General features: G+C 41.9%; 1 protein-coding gene across 2 annotated transcripts in view; it reads left to right on the top strand.

The window, feature by feature from the left end:
- The window catches only part of prkar2aa (protein kinase, cAMP-dependent, regulatory, type II, alpha A), a 39,196-nt gene extending 22,614 nt beyond the window's left edge, over positions 1-16,582 (top strand). For both annotated transcript variants that reach the window (XM_084014456.1, XM_084014455.1), the window contains exons 3-11: positions 6,027-6,062; positions 8,304-8,440; positions 9,527-9,633; positions 12,060-12,201; positions 12,680-12,781; positions 13,091-13,165; positions 13,282-13,347; positions 13,832-13,970; positions 15,047-16,582. In XM_084014456.1, coding sequence (XP_083870582.1) covers positions 6,027-6,062; positions 8,304-8,440; positions 9,527-9,633; positions 12,060-12,201; positions 12,680-12,781; positions 13,091-13,165; positions 13,282-13,347; positions 13,832-13,970; positions 15,047-15,171 — 929 coding nt within the window. In that variant the 3' untranslated portion in view covers positions 15,172-16,582. The remainder of the gene's footprint in view (positions 1-6,026; positions 6,063-8,303; positions 8,441-9,526; positions 9,634-12,059; positions 12,202-12,679; positions 12,782-13,090; positions 13,166-13,281; positions 13,348-13,831; positions 13,971-15,046) is intronic.
- Positions 16,583-16,834: the final 252 nt, after the last annotated feature.

The raw sequence follows: 16,834 nt of genomic DNA, 5'->3' as shown, positions 1-16,834 counted from the left end.
AAGAGTTAATAAATCATACTGAAAGGCATGCTGATTTTCCTCAGGTCCCCACTTAAGAGATGAAAGGTAATGGAGAAGGGAAAGATAGTAATCCCACGCAACAAAGATCCCTGTCTAAATGCAAACCGGGGAGTCTGTAATTCATGGTTGATGCCTTAACCCCAAGGCCACCAGGGTGCCACAGGTCCCCTAGGTTCATGGTCGTGAGCTTATCATTTCAACAGTCAAATGAAATTCCTCCCGACATTATGTCTCTCCTGCCTCACTATGAAATACATCACGATACGGAAGCAAGATACGCTTGAAATGATGTTTCAGCTCGACTTTGAGGTCATGGGAAGAGGTGGATGAAGAAGATAACGACTGAAAAAATAGCAATGTTTTTTTGTCCATGTGAAAGAATGTATACTGCAAATTTTCAGCAGTGAAGGAGGAAAAGCGGTTTGGGTTTGGGAGTCATGGGGAAGAATAAGCATCAGGGAATAGATAACTGATGATTAATGGGAGGAAGTTTCAGTGATGTCATACGCTATTACTGCATGTGTTTGAAGACACATCATTTATTCATTTTCCCATAGAAATGTCAGTTATATCTGTAATTATCGGTTTGCAAGGGGAAGAAGAATCACGCTGATGGAGAATTAAATATCAACGTGTGTTTTAGTGACTTGTGATGTGACCTCGCAATGAACAGATAATATTTGGAGATTTTTGGCACTTTGCAGGAGGAGGGATTTCTGGTTGCACTGCCACATGGTGGGTTATACCCTGCAAGTACTTGGATGAGTTTTAAATAAAAGCAAGAGATAAAGGGAGACAGACGCAGAGGTCATATAATTGACTTAGTTCATACTCATTTCTACTCTGTTTTGGCTGTGGCTGGTATATTTGTTTGCCAGTTGGCAGGTTTGGAGATTGCTTTCTATCCTTAGAACTAGTTGACTTGGAGGTCTATATATATATTTTTTATTTTTTTTAATTTTTTTTAACTTTTAACTTGCTTTACTCTAAAAACAGTGTCACGAATGTTATATGTTGTAAAGGCAACACATCACTTGTCGACTTAAAAATGATATGATCTCATATCAACTTTCCCGTAACCAGTACTGACAGAAATGCAATGAATCATCTTGTTTCAACTGATCTTCATAAACACATTCACTAACCAAGAGATTACATGCCACTGCTTTGTATAACAGGCTGCCATTTAGGAGCTTGTTTAAAAGAGTCATACATAGTTTTTTGTTTTTTAACTGAGGTCTGCAGGGAAATCACAATCTGCCAAGTTAGCTGGTGTTTGGCAAGTTTTGAGTTATAACTTATTTTTGTCGTAGATTCTGACCCTTTGTGTCAAAAAGACTTACATGTGGGCCGGCAGAGTGAGAGTTCAGGTAAAGCAGATGTCAAATGAGAATGAATGTGTGGCATATATGTGAAAGTTGACGCATTGTTGCAAATAGAGTTGAAATGCAGTAATCATTCTTAATGCATTGCTCTGTGTTTACTAGCTTATTTTAAGAAAGCCCCTTAAAATAAAAGTCCAATTTCTCCGCATATGTCAGTGCGGTAGTAGTCAAGGCTATCCTGTCGCTCGACCTGTGTTGAGCGATACTAAGCATGATCTCCATGGAGAATAGACTGTTAAACTCCCCAGGTGACCAGGGGAAAGTGGTGTGTATATGTGAGTTTGCCCTCAGGCTACCATCTTCACAGTCGAGATCTAATGGGCTCTGACAGGAGGGTAATAACGTAGCAATGGACCCACTGTGTATGTGTTTAGCAGCAGTGGGCTGTGTCCATGTTGGCTAGTAACAGACCAGTGTTAGAAAACGGGTGTTTTAGAGCCTGACCTCACTCTCTTTGTACATGCATTGACACTGTTCACAACATCAGGGTGTTCCTATAGATGCATACAAGCGCTGCCCAACCAATACACGCATACACAGTGTTGACTGTACAGCCACACACATTGTACATACACACTCGCACATCTGCACGCAAGCACACATACACAGCCCTTTCGTTTCTCCATCGTGCACACACTTCTCGCTGTCTCCTGACTGGCCACTTTATTATACCTGATGCATATTCATATCCAGCAGTGTCCTTCCAGGCTGCCTCTACTCGAATGAATACTGCCCAGTGTCAAGTGCACGGCACCAAAATCGTGACCAGAAATTAAACTTGATTACAGCTGCGGGATAGACGTTTCCAAGAAGCATCCTCTGTCTCGTGCAGGATTGTTTTTCCTGTGTTTTGTTTGATGTTGTTTAAGTTGGTTAAAACCAGCTTCTGTGTCATCATCTGGCAGAATGGTGTATACATGTTTTATTACAGAAAGAGAGTTCAAACATTTACAAACAATGCTGATATGTGAAATAATTGTTGACATGTACATTAAAGCTATAGTATTCTATTAATTTATGTTTTTTTGCATACCTAATACCCTCATTATTTTACTAGCAAACTACCTTTGTTCATAGACAAAGAATAGCAGGACTCACCTCGCCCCAGGGTTTTCCAAGGGTGTCTTGGCCTTTGCTCACTGGGCTCAGTTGGACTGTGCGGGGCAGGTCTCGACATTAACACTTGCCAGGGGCAAGTAAACTCTGTGTTCGAACAATTTGAATGTCTCATGCAGTTGTCTGATCGTGTAACCATAAAATAAATCTTTATTAGGGGCTGATATTCAGGAAAAATATGTGATCAGGAGATGATCACCAATCCCTGATTATGCTACATTATGAACAACAAATCTGTTGAATCACTAGTTAACTGTCAGCAGCAGGTTGGCAGCACAATCTGGCTTGGCTAAATTATGTAGCCAACAGCACAGCGACATTTGGAACAACTAAATTATTCAGACACATTGATTTTTGGCGAAGTTAAATTACAAGGATGTGTTCAAATGTTGTCATGTAAAATTTGAATAAATCTAAGATGTTTTCAAATCAATATAAAATAGATTACAGAGGGAATTGTGGCCTGATCACTTCCCAAAACCAAACTCTTTGCAGCTTTTTTTTTTTTTTTTAAAGGACCCCTATTAGACTGATTTTCATCAATTCCACACAGCTGTCAGAGGTCCAACAACACTGGATTCGGAATGCATTGCCCCAAACCCATCCGTGGTCCTGAATTTCAGCTGTCTAAAAGTTGCTCAAATGAGCTCTGCTGAGAACAGGCTGTTTCTGTGCTAATGAGCTCCGTCTGTCATCGCCTACTTGGAGAGTGACGGAGACGATGTCGCTGAGGCTAGCGGTAGCATTCGCCAATGTTTACGTTGATGTATCGCTATGGCTCGCCTATGTGGCTCAGGTGAAGTTGCTGGGTCCCGTATGGTTGGGACAGATACTTTTACGAGGGTCAGTATCGAGGCAAAGCCAGCTTTATACTGACCCTCGTTACTGAAGCAGTCCGATGTGAAGTGGTTAGCACACACATACAAGCTAACACGGACCGTAGCCGGCACATTGTCATTAAAAATGAAAGGCAACCACTGTCTCTTCTGTTCTTCTGTAGCTGGGACAGAATATAAGCACTTATGTTGATTTGTACAACCAACAACAGAGCAATTTGCGTGTCTAGCTCTGAGTGGCGACATTGTGAAACAGCTATCATTAGCTGTCTCACCGCAGGACGCACCGAACTTCACCTCGGTGATGAACGCCCCTCTCTCGGATATCTCCTATCATCGTGCAGAGGAGTTCGGCCTATGCAAATTACTCCCTCCGTTACGTAATGACAGGAGCTGGATCTGATCAGCCCGTAGGAGCGCCGTTGTACCAGTGGGGGGGCTGCAGAGACCATGCAGGAGTCGCTTGTTTTCCTCATCCTGGGAATGGCAGGCTCAGGGAGGACCAGTTTATAGGTGTAGAGACCAGAGAAAACATGTTTTTCATCATATGGGACCTTTAAGTTATGTTTTTGTCCGTTTTGCCTTCATAGGACAGCGTAAGATTGAAAGGGGGGAGAGAGATGGGGATAACATGCAGAAAGGGCCGGCGGTTGGATTCGAACCCGGGGCTGCTGCCCGCTGCAGTGAGGATTTAGCCTCGGTACATGGGGAGCACATCTATCACTGAGCTATCCCAGCTATCCGGCGCCCCTCTTTGCAGCTTTTAATACATAGTTAAACCTACGAATGCAACCCAAACATTAAATCAAAGCAAATATTTGAATGAAAATGCAATTATTAATTTATAATAAAAAGGATAACATTTTGAACTTTTTTTACTTTTTTTGGCCAAACATTTTTATAGGCCTAAATTTTCCATTTTGGACAAGTAATGTGCAATTAAAATATCTCAGCTACTTGGCTGGAAAAGCTTATCATCAAGCTCTGTAGGGCTGCTGCCATGTTGGTCCAGAACCAGCGAAGGTATTAACCTGGATAAGCAGCAGAAATCGAATGGAAGGAACTAGAATTGCCGCTGGTACTTTTACCTTTAATACTTTGTGGTGTTATGGTTAGGAACATATTTAGGTTAGGCTGTTAATCACCTTAAGATCCTGGATCCTAGTTCCTGAATGGAATGGATTCTTCACATTTCCATAGAACCATTACTCTCATGACAGGGTAATACATTTAGGCTATATGCTGATCTTTCCAGGCTAATATCATATTTAGACACCATATAATCAGTGTATGAGCTCCTCTGACCTCTGGGCCAACACGAAAATAGATTAGTATCTGGAATAATATCTGCGTGCTAACGTGAATAAACACATTCATTGGCACAATGTGTGTGTTCTGAAGAAGAAAGCTAAATACTGTGATTGGCTATGGTCTTTTGTCAGGAAAGTTTTTCAATTATAGGGTGTGACCTAGATGCAAGGTATGAAAGAGTATGCGGCAGGGCAAATATATTAGTAACATAGAGATCTACGGGGGGGTCAGAGATTGGGGTCAGCTCCTCAGCAGCTCTCCTGGATCCATGCTTTGCTTAAGGAAACACTCAAGTTGAACAGGTGCCTGCTGTTGTGAGTCCTTGAATGCTGCGTTTTAAAGCAGAGAGAGCTCAGTTGCACCATCCTGGTGGCTCAGGAATGTTAAGTGTCCCAACAGCATCTGTGCATCCAAACACATGCACTGCAACAGCTTGAGGCTGGCTACACTGCTTGTCAAGTCATAACGTAAACAAACCAAACCAGGATTAGTTTACACTGACATCAAAAATGAAGATAGGGGACCTCAATATTTGGGGAAAGAAATACGCTGCTGGTTCAGACAGACTAATTGATTATATGTGGGGGGAGCTGTTAAGACGAGGTGTAATGAAGTTGCAGTGCAACAGATTTGATTCCAACATAACTGCCACCAGCCTTTCATCCTTTCTCTCTCCTAATAGACTGTTTTTCATGAATAATTTATTTCTAAACACATAGCAATGACGGCTCTTATTAAGATATTTGTTAATCCACTCATATCTGTCTGGCTTCAGGCAATTATAGTGTGATTATTGCTGCTGAGTTTGATCATGTTTTGGTTTATTAGTTTTTCATTTTGCATTCATGAAAAAATTATGCCTCCATTTGTTAGAGGGGAAACCCTGTCATGGTGGAGGCTGTAACCACTGCTCACAGAAGCAGTCATGTGTGCAAGGGAAATATTAACTTTGCAATCTCGAATATATATTTATTTTTTCATAGTTCATGTTTTATTTCCTGGTGGTTACACGCCGTCTCTCTGTTTTTAAATACCTCCACCTATATCTTTGAGCGTGCCCTACTTTTTATTTTTTGTATTTTTTGTATCACTTCACCTCTTGTTGCCTTTATCTGTTTGACTGTCTGTCTTTCTCTCTCCAATGCCGGCTGTCATTCTGACTCACTGTCTGCCTTTTCTTTATTTTTCCTTTAAAAAAAAATAAAAAGCTTCTGTCGCTTCAATGATAGTTATGAACACCGTCTGTTCAGAGCGGATAATGGGAATGAGGATCACAAAATCGTATTAAATGTCATTATGTAAAAACATTGGTGTTAATTTCACCTCTCCCTCTTTTTCTCTCTCTTTCTCTCCACAGCTCCACCACCCAGCAGATTCAATAGGAGAGTGTCAGGTAAGGCATGTGTGTGTGTGTTTGTAGGTGTGTGTGTGTGTGTGTGTGTGTGTGTGCTGGCCAGCATGTCTCTGTATGTGCATACGTTTGACGTCATGTCCCCTAAGTGTAATCCACACCATGGGCGACATTGAATACATCACTGCCCATGTGGGTCGCTGTCTGCGTTATTGTGCATGTCATGCATGTTGAGGCCTAGTGGTAGACGCGCTGATGTGCGTGTCTCTTGTCGCGGAGGTTTTGATAATGAGGGAATTTGCGTACATGTCATGCGTTTTAAAACTCAGTGCTTTGGATTTTGTGCGGCCGTGTTGTCTGCTTCTGTGTTGGCGTCTGTGGTCTTGTGTGTACGCCGCTTTTGTTTTCTCACGCTTTGTCGTGCCCGTCTCATGTTTACACATGAGTAATTGAGTGTCGTCAGTCGTCACAGAGCACTGCACTTTGATTAGGTCCTGGGTGTGTCTGCTGATATTCATCTTTACTGCTGTCCTACTGTCACTGTTGACCCTGCTGTCTCTACCACAGTGCCATAAAGGTTTGTTGTGGACTATGTGGTGTTCATTTGTACTGTTTTGAACATCCTTTTCTATGGAGTTCTTTGTTTTTATGATGTGGTTATCAAAGTGTTTTGAAGTTTGTTTGTTGGTAAAAATGCTGTTCTACAAGTAGAGTTTCTTTGTAGTGGTAATGTTGTTGGACAGAATGATCCTTTTTGAGCCCCGAGAAGAAATTGTGTTAATCCAAAAACAAAGATGGAGCATAAATGTGATGCTCATCATGTTTCCCAGACATGTTACTATAACGGCCCCTTTTCAATTTCTAAGTTGGAGTAAGGAGGGTTTTTTTGTTTTGGGTGGTGTTTTCTCATGGAGACACATTTGACTCGTGTCCCTTTTAAGTGGAGACTTACTTGGAAAGTGGCTGCGTGTGTCCCCCAACGCTGTGGCTGCTAACTCCAGACGGACGGGTGAACTGGGGACTCCGTAGTCTGATTTGCACATACATTGCAGCTGATGATAAATTATGCATCAGTTATTATTACAGCTGGACAGTTTATTAGGCACTTGAACAACACCCCTGCATGCGAGGCAACTCATTATGAGGGTCAGCTTTCAGTCAGGGTGGAATCTAAATTGCCATCGCCAGTTCATATTCATATGTCATGTGTGTTCATGTGTTTTTGGGTTGTATGTTCTAACAATTGCATCACTTTCTGGTTGGCGGAGCATGGTAGCTCACATTCTCAGCACTTTTTGTTTGTTCCATTATATTTACCTGCCCGATCAAGCAAACAAACAAGTTACCACATTGACACTCCAGAGATCACACAGCTCCAAACATGACTGGTATGAATACTGAGAGATAAGATGTTACAGTCATGACCACAGACACACACACACACACACACACACACACACACACACACACACACACACACACACAGACACCCTCCCATGTGTTTGGTGGTTAATGTCACATGAGAAGTGGAGAGTGGCTCTGTAGAGTTGGAGGCAACAGGGATACGTAGTGACAATTTGAAATGACCTTGTCAGTGTTTGTCATCTAGTGTGATGAAACATGTCGCTGTGGATGTCACTTCCTCACATCTGGGCTCCTCCTGTGTCCTGCAGTCATGATGTCCTCTCTTCCCTTCTCCTGTAGGCCATTGTTACACAAGATCTGTGTGTCTGTGCTTACACAGTAGTGTGTGCATGCGTGAGTGGTGACATCTTTTTGTTGTTTTTTTTTGGTCTTCTACTTGTGTGTGTTTACATTGTTGTGTCCAGATTACATCAAGTTCTGATTGAACTGTGACATTTACATCCATCTCCTGTTTCGTCACTATGATGGACATCCTTGTGGAATCTAATATATTCAACATCGACAGTAGTTCAGTTGGAAGATAAGATGTTCTGTGGAATTTAAAAAATGGTCAAAGCCATGTCTTTCTAGTGTGCAGGTTACGTGGAAAAAACCTGCTTAACTTTAGTCATGCCATCAATGAGATGTTACGATATCGCAGGAACTGAATGTCCGTCTGTCAGAACAGCAATGGGCATTTTGTACCTGGCTGGAACTTGGTTTCCTTGTTGCTATCTTTCAATCGTTTTTGTCAGAGTTATTTGTGATTTTCCCATGGAAGCTCTCCACATGCATTACTTGTTCTGTCTAACTTCAATGTAATCACACAGGACATGTTAATGCAATGTGTAAAGTGGGTTTGACCTGTCCTCTCTCCAGTGTGTGCGGAGGCGTTCAACCCAGATGATGACGACGAGGACACGGAGCCCCGGGTGGTTCACCCCAAAACAGACGAACAGCGCCTCAGACTGCAGGAGTCCTGCCGAGACATCCTACTCTTCAAAACGCTAGATCAGGTAAAACTTACAAGTGTACAGATAACAGCATCTGTGGTGGCTGTGTTTGTTAAGTTTCTACACTCAGTTATTCAGGTTTTCCCCCTTCAGTCACCTAGATGCACACATATAAAAGTCACTTTGACATTAATTCACCTTTTACTAATGCAGTGCAATGGAATACAGTAACCATGCTTTGATGTCTTTACCTGAAACCGGTATCACTATTTCTTACCACATTACCTTGGTAAATATGAATAAACATGGTAAACTAAATGGACGACATTGAAGTTGCCTCTATTTTGTCACTTCATCTGCATATGATGGAGCAAAAATATAAGAAACAGCTTTTTCATTTTAAATACAGTGATCAAATACACCACAAACTAAAGCTGCAAGAGCAAGGGACATTTTGTAACCTTATATAACAGTAGCATAAGTGGCAGAATTGTTGCATTGGATTTATTTATGCAGTACAGGAGTTCCCCCTCTTGTCGCTTGGTGAATAACATCACATTACACTCTTCAGAAACCACACCACAACATCTGCTCTGTAGAAATCCCTTTTAGCAAAAGTCTTACTAAATGAACTGGAGAGAAAGGGACAAAGAAGTATTTGTTCAACATATTTGCAAATGTATAATATATCATGAACCAATATAATTCTTACTTTGCTTGTCTTATTGCATGAAAACCAAACGTCATAGAAGACCATGTGCTTATTATGTGTTTGATATTTGTTGGGGTAGCAAAAACTCTTCTGTTTAAACGCTCCTATATTTGGGCATAAATTGTCATCTAAATCATGTGTGATTTAAACACGTTTGGTTTGGCTGAAACAGACTTGATATTTTTGAAATGTGGCACTTGGCATCTACTTTTATAAATCTGACATTACGTGTGACTCGAACCTCAGAGACGATAATAGTTTCCTGACATTTATCTTGGTTAAACATGAAGTAAGTGTCATGATATGAAGAAAATTCACTGTCGTCTCGTTCAGGAGCAGCACTCGCATGAGCTAGATGCCATATTGAGCTGCTAGTTGAACTCCTTGTTTCTCCGCATCATCTGTGTATGACGTCCTTCCTCTCCATCGCCATCCAGGAGCAGTTCTCAGAGGTGCTGGACGCCATGTTTGAGTTACGGGTCCAGCCCCTTGAGCACGTCATCGACCAGGGGGACGATGGAGACAACTTCTACGTCATTGAGAGGTAGGAGAGAGACACTTGTGTTGGGTCATCAAAGCTGCGTCACTTTGATCATTCAAACTCTGCCCGTTTGTTTTGGCGAGCTCACGCGATAGAAAGGCGAGACAGCTGCTGCAAAATAACTGATGAAGGCCACGCTGATGCCTGTGTGCACTTTGTGTGTTTGATAGGTATGTATTTATGGCTCTGAAGGAAAATATTAGAGACACCTGAATAAATACAACACCATAAATTACAGCCTTAAAACATACAGTTGACTGTGATGGTGTTATTTTAAAGTATGTTTCTAAGCGGCAGTTTTAATCTGTACTTGAATGCAATAAAAAAATAAAAAAAAAAGATTTACAACAATGTGCCCATTTTGCTGCTCTTTACAATTGGGCTTGTGTTTATGGTGCACTGTTTATGAGTATGGAGGTGTGTGTTTGTGTGTACAGAACCCATGAAGGCTGTGTGTAATTCCCCTACCATATAGTTCATGTTAACTGTTGCTGTGCACACAGGCCTTTACATGACAGGTTTTATAGCCTGGGCTGGAATACAAATATATTTATAGATGCAAACATTGTGGTTAAATATGACATTTATTGTATTTAAATAATAGACATGATGATCCCTGAAACTTGAAGTGCACTGAGAGGAGTTCATATTTCTAATATTTCTTCATCTTCCTCAAGATGGTGGTTTTTAACCAAAGCCACCAAAGAGAGAACACAGCAGTGTTGGTTGGTGGCTGCTGGTCATTGTTTATCCCAGCCCGGCCTCTTTTCATTCTTGGCATGGCCCATATCAGTTCAGCGCAGTGTTTTACTTCCACCACTATTGTTCAATCTGCATACGTGCTTTCTAACAGCGTGCTCCCTGTACAAGAGATGTGCGATGACCTTTGAGAACAGCACGCCTGCTTGGTTATATACTACCCTGGGATTTTCCTTGGCCTGTAAAAAGCGTAGGTGGCAGCTAATGTCACCAGCAGGGTGGAGTGTGAGCATGGACACACACAGGCATGGAGGGATTAACACAAACGCAATAGAAAAGCGGACGGATTAACACATTGTTTAAATGTTTCATAGTTGTATTATGGAATTCAATCATGTAAATGGATCGATTTTATGAGGCATAGAAAGAGACTAAAAGTATAACTTTACCCTCCAAGCATATAGGTGGCCTGTGTGCTGCTATATTCTATTTATATATACTGTAAATATCCTGTTCAAAAGCCTTGAAGACGAGAAGTAATTGGAAATCATGTAGGACCCCGAAGGGACTAGGAGTGACTATATAATGGCGATGTGTATGATGTGAAAAGGACCATTGTGGTACTTGGATCTTATCTGCTATAACTTAACCACCCAAGTTCATTTGTAAATAATTAATGATCCATTAAAAAGGTCATCACTAGGTCAAGTATGAATAGTCTAAAAGTCACTAAAGGGCCTGCCCACGGGTTGACTTGGCAGAGAAAAACTCATTATGCACACAGCCACTCTTCACGACAGTGGTACACTTCAAAATGTATTTAATATATGGAACTTCTCTGGGCTATTGGTTGGTCATGGCTGAGTTGTCTGTTTTTACCAAGAAGTAAAAATGGTCATTAGAAGAATCTTAGCTCTAAGTTCACAGCTTTGACATCTACTTAGTCTAAGTTTAATAGAGTGCCCGCAGCACAGTATTTCAAACGGTGCAAGATTGTCTTGCTCAACTGTGTTTAGGCAGGCGACGGCACAAGCGATCGTTGTCCTCGTCGCCATGGTAATCCAGTCAAACGAAGTTAATACTAATTCACCAGCGATAAGGTTTTAGCCCCACTACAGCCAATGGGAGGACAGGCCACCTTACAAAATGACTGGTTAATCCTGACGGGCAACAACGCTGCTAATTACCTTCCCCAGGTGTAATCCTCATATACAGGGAGGGAGGGAGGGAGGCTGGGGGACAGAGTGCTGTTGATGTCCATCAGCCATGTATACAACCATGATAACAAACACTGTGATGCTGTACAGGCAGATATACGACAGGGTTCACTGATATGATGAATTGCTCTCACCTATACATATTGTCACAGTTAAGCATTAGCAAATGATTGAAACACATCTACTTTAATAGAAACATGCACACAATTGTACACACTAGTGCACCCACAAAAACGGAGTCAATGATTTGCTCACCCAGTCTGCCACACTAACACAGGGTCCTGCCCAGAGGCTACTGATAAGCTGTAATTAGATGTCTATTTAAACCAGTCAGCAGGTCAATAACACAACACTGATCGCCTCCTTTGGCTCAAATAAATCAAAGTCAATCTTGTTTATTTTTTCTCTGTTCCCTTTTTGGATTTATGTCTCTCTTTTTTTAGGCCTCTGTTTGCGGTCTTTTGGTTTGTCTCTTCCCCTAACTCTCTCCTCCTCTGCTCTCTCTGTCTCCAGGGGGGTGTTTGATATAATGGTAATGGGAACAACGGTGGGTCAGTACAACAATAAGGGCAGCTTTGGGGAGCTGGCACTCATGTACAACACGCCACGTGCAGCCACCATCGTCGCCACCGAGGTGGGGTCGCTATGGGGACTGGTAAGAACGTCCAAATAGACGAACATGCATATTTGTATACAGCATTTGCAGATGCTCTAATGATCATAGAATACAGTCAAATTAAACATTGCTTACCGTAATTACCTGGAGTTTGTTAGTCATAAATGACCCTGTTTGCTAAGTAGAATAATACACTTCCATTTCCATCAGTACTGCAATGTTTTTGTCCTGATATCAGGAGACCGCTCGAGGGAACTATTTTCACTCGAGTGATCTCCTTTGGATTGCCTCGTGAACGGGTCATGTACAGTAGCCAAAAGCAGAACATTGAGCTGTTACGCTCAGACATGTTAAGAATGGAGTCCTGTAATCTATGAATGGAGCCGGGCTCTGCTCTGATGGTTCGTGCTGCTGCAGCTCCTCCGTGTGGCCGAGCACAGGAGGACCAGCAGCAGTCACGCGGTCTGAGAGAATCTGCCTCGAGGATGTTGTTTACCTCGTGCTTGTTTTATTCTAGGACCGTGCCACATTTCGTAGACTCATCGTGAAGAACAATGCCAAGAAGAGGAGGATGTATGAGACTTTCATTGAGTCCGTGCCCTTACTCAAATCACTGGAGGTGAGTTAATGCTTGTGGGCTAGTGAGAAAATCCTCTCTGCACCCCCCCACCCCCCTTTCTACGACAGTTTTTAATGAATAGCGTTTTTAAACCATCAAGCTTAAAATCCATGAACTGAAATTCAAAGTTCATAACCCAGAAGTGATTTTCGAGCAAGAGCACAGCAGGAGATGATGAAGGCATTGAGGGAGGGAAGTCTGATGAAAAGGAGTCTGCTTGGCATTGATCTGCCTGCAGAGTAAATGAAACGATTCTCTTATTTCTCTTCTCTCTACCTCCCCGTCTTCCCTCCGCTTTTCTTGTTGCAGGCGAATGAGAGGATGAAGATAGTGGATGTATTAGGAGCCAAGCAGTTCCTAGAGGGTGAGCGTATCATCACACAGGTGAGACTTGGATATAGCTGATGTGATTTCACACAGAGATGAAATGTTAATATGCAAATACAGCGCCTAGCTTTTTCTAAATGTATTTATGCGTTCTCTCATTGCTTCCTCATCAGGGAGACAAGGCTGACTGCTTCTATGTAGTAGAATCTGGAGAGGTCAAGATCATGATGAAGAGTAAAGTAAGATACTCCTCACCTTCATTTCTCTATTTCATCACTCTGCATACATTTTAATATAACGTTTTCACTGCAACGGTGAATTTATGTCACCTTGTATCCCTCAGAGACCTTATAGTCGGAAGTTCTAATCTACATATTTCTTCTGGCATCGATCCCACGAATGAAAGGAAGAAACCATTCAGGCTGAATGAGGCTGATACATATTCTACAAATGATTTTATTGGTACAGGAATATTCACCAATAATATAAAAGCTGATTATAATCCTCCCACCAAGTAGTTTATGGGTAGAACATTCTCACAATGACATCCCACACAGTAAAGACCACCAGAGTACAAAGGTGTTTCCTGGTTTTGCCTAGCAACAGCAGGAATCTCTATCGCCTGCTCAGTCATTGAGTGCTTCTCGCTAGAGAGAGGGAGAGAGAAAAAAAAGAAGCGCTCAGTGGTTCGTAACCTTTAATCCTCTCCTCTCTTCCCTGCAGACGAAGGCAGACCATGCAGACAATGCAGAGGTGGAGATAACGCGCTGTAGCAGGGGTCACTACTTTGGGGAGCTGGCCTTGGTCACTAACAAGCCCCGGGCTGCCTCGGCCTACGCAGTGGGCAATGTCAAGTGTCTGGGTAAGACGACACACTCTGACACACTCCGACACACCTGTTTAACACATTTGTCAGCATCGCTGCTAATGCTGCTAACAAGGAAAAATGACAATAAAGTAGGATAAGTGTATGAAGTAACTTTTAGGAAGGTGATACCTGCATCTAAAGCACCCAAATGAATATTATATGATTATAATAAAGGTGTTTTTTTCCCCCAGTAAATAAGCATCATTTAAACCACTCCACTCTTACAACAATGCCTGTAATATTCATTTTACCACTAATTGCGCAATTACAAGCAGTTTGTCATGAGATATCAAGTGGCATTTGTGTTTTGATTAATTCACGATGGCCGTTTGGCTCGTCATCTCGTCTGTCATCACCTTGCATTTTCGTTCAGTAATTATCTCGCCTTTTAAAGTGGGTGCACTAATTCAGGGTCTACATTGCACGAGCAAGCTCTCCACTTTAGAAAATCAACACAGGATGTTTAAACAGCTGCTTGTGTTTCTCTGTCTCCGTCTGTTGTGAAATGTGCTTCATGCTAATTGCACCGCTTTTTGTTTATTCACACAGGTTATTTTTTCACGGTAGATGTGATGTCAGGCACGTGTCTTTTTGCTCCCCTATTTTCTCCCCCACACACAGTCAGTACAACAGCACTGTGTTATTGTTCAGTGTAGCTTCTGTTTACTGTACTAACAGTTCGACAGCCTGTCCATGAACAGCTGCTCGTCTTTGAAGCAGAGAAAAATGTCACTCAACCGTCCTGCAGCAACATAATCCGTCTGTCGTGCGATCATCATCCTCCCTGTTCTGTTGCGGCTGTGGAAGATGAGCAGGACTGCAAGAGTTCTCTGGTGCCCTGTGAAGGCATTTAAGATGGGAAAGTTTCTCTACCTGGGTCTGACAAATGTCAAAGCACTAATTAAAACAATCCGCTTCAGTTATCGTTTGACCTCAAAAGACACCTCAGTTTAGATCCACTTTTTAGTGTGTTGCTCTGTTAGGACTGTCGTGTTTATGGCAAATGAGATAATTCCACACTGACTCTCTCTCCCTCTCCCTCCCCCTCCCCCTCCCCCTCCCCCCTCCAGTAATAGACATTCAGGCGTTTGAGCGCCTCCTGGGTTCCTGTAAGGAGATCATGAAGAGAAACATCGCCCACTATGAGGAGCAGCTGGTGGCCCTGTTCGGCTCCAGCATGGACCTGAGAGACTGAGCCTCCCACACCACCCTCCGTGCCTTCTATTACACACACACACACACACACACACACACACACACACACACACACACACACACACACACACACACACACACACACACACACACAACAAATGCACACACAACAAACGCACACACATACCGACATATGTCCTCTCTCACATCATGCAGTAGCTACACAGACTCATAATAAGCTTCACACAGGGCGTACGAACACATGAGGAAGTGTACTTGGCTCACCTGCAAGTACATAAATGCCCACACACACACATTCTCTCTCTCTCTCTCTCTCTCTCTCCCTCTCTCTCTCTGTCTCTCTCTGTCTCTCTCTGTCTCTCTCTCTCTCCGTCTCTCTCTCACACACACACACACACCCACGTACATTGACACATATGTAGGCACTGAGAGACGCCCACTTCACTTCGTCTGCTCATCCTCGTGCACATACTACTTCAACACACTCCTTAATAGACACATACACACACACACACACACACACAGACACACACACAGAACAAGCTAAAGGCCACACACCTCATTGCTTGAGCCAGCGTCAACCTCTCAGTATGAATGTCTTTGCTGCAATGACCTTAATACAGACAATGCAGTGTAAGGACAGAAAAAACACACACAGACACAACATCATGCTTCATATGTGCAGGCGTTGCATTCACATGAGCTTACACACAACTGAAACAACTCATAGTTGTTCCAGCGAGCCTCAGCAAAGGACACATCAACACACACACACACACACACACAGGTACAGATGCATATACTCAAAAACACATAGGCAACCACACTTGCAAAAACGGACACATTGTGGTAAAATGGAGACAAAAACTTTTAAAATCTCTGAAAAGGAAAATTAATCAAAATGCAAAAAAAAAAAAAAGAGAGAAAGAAAAGTTTAAAGAAGACAGATACGTTTTAGAAACATTTTATGAAGATAAAAAAACAGAAGCTTTGATAAAATATTATTTAAATAAAAAAAAGTGTTTCCTCTTTGGGAGGCCGGGGTGCATAACTTTGTGAGCGCTCCATTTCTTCCTCTACTGTTGTTGATTGAGTTGAGTTAGTGCTGGTGATTATTGCAGTACCACAGAAGAAGCAGTGAAGACAATAAAAACCCTACATTTTCTGGGCCATTGTTATTCTATCATTGACGCCACACTTCATTGTATTGAATTAATTATTAATGTATTGTTATTATATATTCATTTATTATTTTTGTTTTGTTTTACTTTGACCAATTATGATAAAATTCACCATCCATCTCTGACAAAATGTAAAAACAAACAAAAAAATTCTAATAAAAAATATTAGTGCTTATTTCTCCTTGATTATCCTTGAATGAGTTGTCCTGGATAAAAAAACTGAAAAAATAAAGCAAACATTTTGTTAAACATCTTGCCTTTTGTTATGTTGATGATTCAGCCATGTACTTGGACATGCAACAGATGGACATGCAACAGATGGACAAAATAATAAACATTATTACAGTACCTTGCAATGCAACAGCCTTGAATTGAATGCAAACTGTTAAGCACATTCGTTAAAGGAGTCATAACCTGGTTTTATACGTATCCAGCCCCCCTTGGATCGCTTTGGATCAATTCGTAAAACTTATTAGAAAAAAAAAAAAATTTTTTAATCAA

Source organism: Eutrigla gurnardus (assembly GCF_963514095.1).
Source record: "Eutrigla gurnardus genome assembly, chromosome: 8".
Taxonomy (NCBI): domain Eukaryota; kingdom Metazoa; phylum Chordata; class Actinopteri; order Perciformes; family Triglidae; genus Eutrigla; species Eutrigla gurnardus.
The sequence above is the reverse complement of the archived record's forward strand: the minus strand, read 5'-3'. Positions and strand labels throughout refer to the sequence as shown.